Genomic DNA, 8,086 nt, shown 5'->3' with positions numbered 1-8,086 from the left:
CAGAAAAAAAGCGAACGAATCCACCCCTACACCACCCCACCCACCTACTCCCCCCCCACTCCAGACCCCCACCCCTTCATCCAAAAGGGGGTTTGGGTCACAGGAAACGGGTTCTATTACACCGGCGAGTAACGGAATTAAGCAGCGAGGACGGCGAGCACAGAGTGGAGACAGGGGGAATCCATTACGGCCCAAATGAACGACATCATGTGTGAATTAATATAAATGCTGCGGGGGGGGGGGGGGTGCTGGCGGCGCTGTTGACTCATGGAAGGGTGAACTGTCTGTGATTCCCCTCCACAGTGGAGCACACGTCCATGGCTTCGTTTAAGTAGAGTAACAGATCAATCAGGGCCAATGTCTTCCAAAGTCTGAGCATCCAAACGCAGTCTCTCTCTCTCTCTCTCTCTCTCTGTCTGTCTCTCTATCTCACTCTGCCCTCCTCCCCTTCACTGTTCCTCTGAAACTTTTTTTTTTTCTCATTCCAGAGGGGCCCACTTCCTGCCTGAGTTTTCAAGGCAAAAAAAACGAGTCAGAAATGACTGCCTGGCGTTAAGACTGCAACATCTGGTAGTGCTTTAGAAAGACAGAGTGAGCAAAGGGAGAGAGAGAAAAAGAGAGATAGAGAGAGAGAGAGAGAGAGAGAGAGAGAGAGGGGTGGAGAGTGCAGGACAGAAAAGAGAGTGAGAGTAGGAGGCTGGATGAAGAAAGAGCATGGATCATAGGACAGTCGCTGATGGGAGAATTGAGGATGAGAGGGAATGAAGAGCAGACAGGGCAGTGGAACTCCTGACGGAGGTAAGATATGGGTGATCAGTGGGGACAGACATAGAGACAGAGAGAGAGAGAGTGAGGAGTAAAAAGGGGGGACTGAGAGAGAGAAAAGGAGAGAGAAACTGCAGACCACTCCAAAGTTGAATTCTCTGGGGTCCCATCAACCCATATATGGACTCTCAGTCCCTCCCTCTCTCTCTCCCTCTTTCCCCCTCTGTCTCTCCTTCACACTCAGTCACTCTCTCCCTCTCCACACTTTTTTTGATATGCCTTCCCTAAATGCACTGCCAGATTCCCCAGTTGTCGGAGCGAATGTGCCACGTCAAGACTGGATACTGCGGGCTGCCATAGTGCGGGCGGGAGGACGAATTTGGGAAGAGGACGGAGCCGAGAGGCAAAAATGGAGCGGGTGGATAACGGACCTCCGCTGTTCCCGGATTCGTATCCCTCTATCTCCTCTCTCGTAGACGAACAAAAAACAAAAAAAAAGGAGGAAGGGAAGGGAAAACGCCGTCCATCTTCGCTATCTTCCAAAAACTCCCTCTGCAACATCTTGGGCCGGCCGCGAGGAAAAAAGAGAGGGAGAGAGAAATATAGTGGACCAGAAAGGGCGAAAGAAAGAGTGTGTGTGTCTGTGTGTGTGTGTGAGACAGAGAGAGAGAAAGAGAGAGAGAGAGAGAGAGAGAGACCAGTTCCTGCTCCGTCATCCCAGTGTTCAGACTACCTGTTCAGGATGATACTGGTGTACAGTAGTCTGCACATTGGTTAGACTGTGCATGGAAGGACTTCACTCACGCACATCCACATACTAAAGCACACACGCTCACAGAAGCCTACTGTTGCTCAGAGGGAGGTTTTGCTGCCCTTGGTTTGTTTTTCTTGTTCATTCTCTCCTTCTTTGAATGTCTAAATATTGCCTTGTAACAAACTTTATCTCTGACAAATTCATCTCATTTTGTTCTGGTCTGTGTGATTTTACGACTGTGAATAGCACCATAATAGCGGACAGGGCCTAGTGTCGTGCAATTCAAACACAGTGGAAAAAGGCCATTGATGCGGCCGACACTGTGTACAAAGGCCATCTAAACATCTGTCAGGCCTCAGCAGTTTTAAATGTCTGTTTTGTTTCGGTGTCAATGGTTCATCTCAAAACTGGTCGTCTTTTTTCAAGAGTTTATCTGTGCATGATTACAAGGCAAGTGAGGCAAGTGCGGTACCTCCACAGAAAGAATAAGAAAATATATTTTTTTATTTGTGTAAAAGTGACGCAGCCCAACCATATTCATTCCTAAGATTTAGATGTGTGTCTGTTTGTGCCTGCATGCCACAACTCTCTGAGTGACCATATACACGGTGTCCGATGGCTGTGTGATAAGTGTATTTTTCTTTTGCGTATTCTTTTGCATGTGTTTGTGTATGAGAAGCTGTGGAACGTCATACAGTGCTGTGTGTGTGTGTGTGTGTGTGTGTGTGGCAATGCCACACACAGAGACCTCGCTAGCTGCAACTCGCCTAGTGTAGGCTTGTGGCAGCCACTCTTAGTAAATGACTTTAAAGTAACTACACAGGACAAAATGAAATGTAAAAGATGTAGATAAAATTAAAAAAGCATAAAAGCATAAAATCTGTAGATAACACATAGGCCAAACTGTAGATATGACTCTTCCATGTTTAAGTACAAGTAGCACACACACACAGCACACACATAAACACACACACCACACACCATAAATGTGTCCTCACACACACACACCACTGTGGCGTGGGAGCAAGGCGGAGAGGGGGGCAATTATGCGAAAAGAGAGGGAAAGTGAATACGCGCTCGGAGTCTGTTTTTCCTCACACTGCACTGCACAGCACACTGGCGCAACAGAGAGAAGGGGAGCTTGAGGAATGCACGTCTGTTGAGTGTTTGTTAAGTGTTGTACGCAGATTAAGCCCAGCAGCCCACACCACAGACTAAGATTTGATTTAAAATGCAAAGATTTCCCTGCAGAATGATACATGGTGGCGAGAGAGATAGAGAGAGAGAGAGAGAGAGAAATATGACAACAAACTGCTTAAGATGCCGGAAAACATTATGTGGAAAATAATACGAGAAAAGAAAAGCTGAGATGATGGTGAAGAACGAGAGAGAGAGAGATGGAGGGAGGGATGGAGGGAGGGATGGAGGGAGGGAGAGTAAGGTGGGAGAGGGCAAAGACTGGTCTGGCTAGGTGATCTGAACTAAGGAGGGGGAAGGAGAGAGGGAGGGAGGGAGGGAGGGAGGGATGGAGGTGGGGGTGGAGGGGTCGGGGGGGTCGGGCATGAGTGAGGAATCAGCCATGTGGGATTTCTCCCTGCAGGATCTTGGAAGCTGGTGTTTGGACAAAGCCTTACGATTTTCCAGCCAGGAATGTGTACAGTCCCAGTGAGACTGCCAACCGCAGAAAGTGAGAGAGAGAGAGAGAAAGGGAGGGAGGGAGGGAGGTGGGGGTGCATGAAATAGTCACTGAAAGTGAGAGGAAGAGAAAGGGAGTGAGAGTAAAGAGATTTGCAGCAAGGACAGAGATAAAGAACCCAGCGCGCGCTTTAAAGACACACTTTACAAACTAAGCGGCTGACTTTACCTTAGATCCGTGTGGACTATTTCGCTTTCCCGGGGATTTACTTAGACTCATATTCCTGCCAAGACTCAACTCTCTCTTTTCATCATATTGAAGCCCATATATATATATATATATATATATATATATATATATATATATATATATTCTCATACAGACACAAAGATTCATATAGATTTTGTTGAAGGTGTGGGGCTGGGGGGTCAACAGAAAGAAAGATTTTCTGGGGATTTTTTTTTTTTTTTTTTTTACATCTTTCCTGTATGCATTATGAATTCATGCCAAGCATTTCCATCCAGTAGAGTAAGTGCATTTCCAGGAGGCTATCGCAAAAAAAATCTCTCTCCGCCTTCTGAGTGAAGGTCAAATCTGGCATTGTGATCAGAGAGCATCTGAATAGAATGTCTCAGTCGTCTCACGCCATTCGGCTAACTCTCTGCCGCAGGATGGTTTGGATTGTGCTGATTGCTAGCGGTACATGAGGCATGTGTTTTGAAGCATTAGCGACTCGACACATTTCAGCCATATGCAAGAGCTTGCTGGATAATGTTAGAGGAATTGGTATGATGTGTTGCTTTGAAGACTGCCAGAGAGGACACTTATTAACATTCTCAACTGGAACTAATTGTGTGTAAATGAGGCAAATGGCTCAGTATTCAGGGGTCATACAGTACTTGTATGGTGCACATTATGAAGAGAATTGAAGAAAAAAAAAAAGTGTTTGGAGAATGTTCATAATGTTCTGCCCATGTGTAGAGCTTTTTCTGTGCGTGGGCTTTCGAATGTGATGGTGTGTGTCATTAGGTTCGTCTGAATGTTTGGTAATTTTACCGCGGTTGTCTGCAAGTGTGTTCTGGAATGTTTGTCCTAGTGTGCATGTGTGTGTCTGCGTATGCATGTGTCTCTATATCTGTCCGTGAGTGCCTCTGAGTGTGAGTGTGTGTGTGTGTGTGTGTGTGTGTGTGTGTGTGTGTGTGTGTGTCGGTGTGTGTGTGAGCGAGTGCGTGTGTGTGTGTTTATGAGGTCTGTGTGTGCTGGTTTGGATTGGGTGAGTTCCAGCTGTGTCAGAGTGAGCCGGTCCAAATGCCTCAACTCCCAAAGGAGCAAGAGAGAGAGAGAGAGGGGGATCAGGAGTGGAACAGGGGGGCTGAGGAGAAAGACAGGGGCAAGAGAGAGAGAGAGAGAGAGAGAGAGAGAGAGAGAGAGAGAGAGAGGGGAGAGACAGAGAGAGGAAGAGGGAGAGAGAGAGAGAGACAGGAAAGTAAAGGAGAGGAACCTGAAAGTGAGTTAGAGAGCTGGATGTAGAGAAGCAGAGGGAGAGAGGGAGGAAGAGGGGGAAAGAAGGAGGAAGAGAGCGATAGATGAATGGCGACGTGCACATGTGCTGAGGTGGAGTGCAGGCATGGGGTGGAGTGCAGGCATGGGGGGGGGGGCTACACACAGGTGCGGGAGAACAGAACGGCGGAGAGGGGGCAGAGAGGTTCACTGTTGCACCTTTTTTACGAGGCCAGCGGCCGGCCTGCAGTACAGCCCCGCCTCCGCACGGGCCCTCCGGGACCTGGCTGTGTGCGCACTGCTCTCTCCCCGCCCGAAAAAACCGCACTCTCTTCCTGCTGCCTGTGTCATTATTTACTCTCGCCATAAAGGAGTGCATTAAAAGCGGGCTAGACTAAACATATTTCTGATAACCTTGAAAAGAAAAATAAATAACCCCAAAAATGCAAAAGAGGGACATACAGGAAACTAAATAGGGCAAGAATTGCTAGGAGCATGAGTGTTGGTATTGGTTTTAAACTCTGTGTGTCTGTGTGTGTGTGTGTGTGTGTGTGTGTGTGTGTGTGTGGCTGAGAGAGAGAGAGAGAGTGTGTGTTTCTTGCATGTGAGTACACCCTACTTATCTGTGTTTTTTTTTTCTATTTTTTTTTTTTTACTTTATGGTCAATGAATGTCAGTCTGATTTACGTTCATCTTTGACTCCTAAATACAGGGATGCAGGGACACAACCCTTCTGCGATTCTATTTCTGATTCCTTCTGGTGTGCTGTCAGTTGTCTGTGTTTTTGCCAGAGAGCAGATTAAGTGACACGCGGTAGCGCACCGCATCCTCAACCCTTTGGAGTGGCAAACGTCTCTGCGAGAGCGGGCAGGCAGGCAGGCGTGTGGCGCGGTGTGGCGCGGCGTGGCGTGGGACTGGTGCCACTGGGCACAGAGCGTTGTCGTGTGTCTGCCTGTCTACACTTGCTGTGCAGAACTTCCTGCACCTGTACAGCAGGCACAGACAGGCAGACAGATGGCAGCCCGCCTGGCAGGGACATGTGACGGGACGGACACAGCAACCAGCCAATTAAAACAGGGACATGTGACGGGACGGACACAGCGACCAGCCAATTAAAACGTGTGGTTTAAAACAGGAGGTCGGAAAGTTAACAGGAAATGTTTTTTTTTGTTTGTTTTTCTGTCCAAAAAGCGTACAAATAAAAAGTTATTCATTTTTCTTTAGAGCCATAAATGTGTTTAAAATTTTGTAACTAAAGTTTGTGGGTAGGTGTGAGCTTGGGGGGGGGGGGGCACATTTCAAATTCAAATAAAGAAGTTAAACATATTGTGTTTTCATGAAAGACTGGCTAAACTCATCAGTTCATCCTCAACTCTCACCTCGTCATCCTTAAACCAGGAGAGGCTTTCCGTGGACAGTACGAACCAGTACGCCTTGGAACCGCCCTTTATGATACTGATGTTGCTGATGGTCAGCCAGCCTTTACGGATAACCTGCACAGAGGAGCAGAGGGCAGGGGGAAAGGTCAGAGGTCAGCTGGTGGCTTGAATTCCAGAAAAGGTAGAGAATGAGCTTGGCTCGTCCACAAGAGGAAAAGGGCGATGATGAGAAGCAATGGAAGTAATTTTAGAGGCGAGAAAATAAATAAATAAATAAATACATACACATAAATACTAGCTAGAAGAAATAGGTCAAGCATAATAATTTCCATTCAGCCACTGGTTCAGAGAAAATGTGCGTAAAGAAATTGTTAACAAATGACATGTCCTCTGATAAAAACATCTGCAGATTCCCCATAAACAGCAAACAGCATGGCGGTGACGGAAGGATAGGGGGAGATAGGGAGAGAGAATGGACCACACTCTGTGCAATCTCAGTAATCACACACACACACACACACACACACACACGGGCAACAGAGCAGAGAGCTGTCAGTGTGCTCTGGGCTAGAGAGGAAAAGGGAAAAGAAGAGGGGAAGGAAGCGCCGGACGCACAGACCAAAATAAAGACAGATAACGGCTGAGAGAGGCGACGAGAGAGCAGAGGCGATCGGTGGACGCGGGCGGGCGGAGGATGAGCCACAGGAAGTGGAGAGCTGAGGCTGCCATGGGGAGAGATGACACAAGCATCCTGTTCCAATGGACCGCAGCACACACATGTGTGTTAAACCACAGTGAAGGTACATAACCCGCTGGTGAACATAACATAGATAGATAGATAGATAGATAGATAGATAGATAGATAGATAGACAGATAGATAGATAGATAGGCTACTTTATTGATCCCAGGGGAAATTCAAGAAACCCACTGGATAACCCGCTGGAGTAAAGTAATGAGGTGACGTAAAAGGTGTGGATTTGACCGTAACGTACAGTAGCACCTGAACAGAACTCTTCCCCCAAGATAAGGCTGAAAGCTGAGGAAAAAACGTTCTTACTATACATGTTAACATCCTATTTTCAATTCATTCTTTCCTACCACCCCACAATGCATGTGGTTGTGTAACACACACATACCAACACACACATACACCCCCCCCCCCCACACACACACACACACATACTCATGGGCTTATGAAGCCAAACACTTCCTCTTCTTGACAACTGGCCGGATAATGCAAAGTTGTTCTGCGTGTGAAGACACAGTTGGCAGAATTTTCCATATGCAGCCTGGAAACTTGTCTGGTCCTGAACTATCCTACTACATAAAACCAACAGGATAACTTCAGATACACTAAAAACACACTGTAGCCTTATCCCGTCAAATTACACATAGAATCTATAGAAGTAAGCCAACTTTCCCAAATGCAGGTAATAGCTGATTTCAAAAGCTCAGGTAGATTTAAAGGAACCGTATGTAAGATTCTGGCCAAAACTGGTACTGCAATCACTTTCAAATTACTGTAGAGCGGTTTATCCCCTCCCCCTCCCGCCTGACTGGCAGAGCTGGCAACCCGGATGCCGAAACACTACTGACTTTGTGATTAGTAGATAGGTGGAGGGTGGCGCATCAGGCCAAAACACAACATGACAACATCAACATCAGTTGAGGGCTGCAACTTCACTTTTTAAATGACAATATCCTGGCCGGACTACTGTTGTCAGTGATATAAGTATTTGAAATGAACATTATTTCTTAATGTCTAGTGACATATCAGGGCCATTTTATGATTAATTGAAATACATTTCTTACATACGGTTCCTTTAAGCACAATAACGAGACCGCAGGCAGAGGCTGGTTAAGGTGAGGAGATGTGTGATTTAGTGGGCTGGAGACTGAAGTTCGGCCCCAAGGCGCAAGAAGAAATAAAGACCACAACGATTTACAAGACCCCAGGACACACGTGGCCATGATGAGGAGTCAGACCTCACACAGTCAGACTCTAATTCAGTGAAATCCCGGCACGCAGCCTTATCCGCTCTAAGGTGACA

At 46.9% G+C, this 8,086-nt stretch overlaps 1 protein-coding gene across 5 annotated transcripts in view; it reads right to left on the bottom strand.

The window, feature by feature from the left end:
• Window positions 1-8,086, bottom strand: part of dnm3a (dynamin 3a) — a 42,110-nt gene that overhangs the window by 12,055 nt on the left and 21,969 nt on the right. For all 5 annotated transcript variants that reach the window (XR_012985974.1, XM_076279041.1, XM_076279039.1 and 2 more), the window contains one exon: window positions 6,035-6,148. Coding sequence is in view for 4 of the 5 variants with exons in the window: in XM_076279041.1 (XP_076135156.1) it covers window positions 6,035-6,148 (114 nt within the window). In the remaining variant the exon portion in view is untranslated. The remainder of the gene's footprint in view (window positions 1-6,034; window positions 6,149-8,086) is intronic.

The sequence above is a fragment of the Alosa pseudoharengus genome, unplaced genomic scaffold (genome assembly GCF_046254945.1).
Source record: "Alosa pseudoharengus isolate Yale_2024_CS ecotype anadromous, Long Island Sound unplaced genomic scaffold, YU_APseudo_1.1 YU_APseudo_1.1_scf_11, whole genome shotgun sequence".
NCBI classification, from domain to species: Eukaryota; Metazoa; Chordata; class Actinopteri; order Clupeiformes; family Clupeidae; genus Alosa; species Alosa pseudoharengus.
Note: the sequence above shows the minus strand (reverse complement) of the source record. Positions and strands in the feature narration are given on the sequence as shown.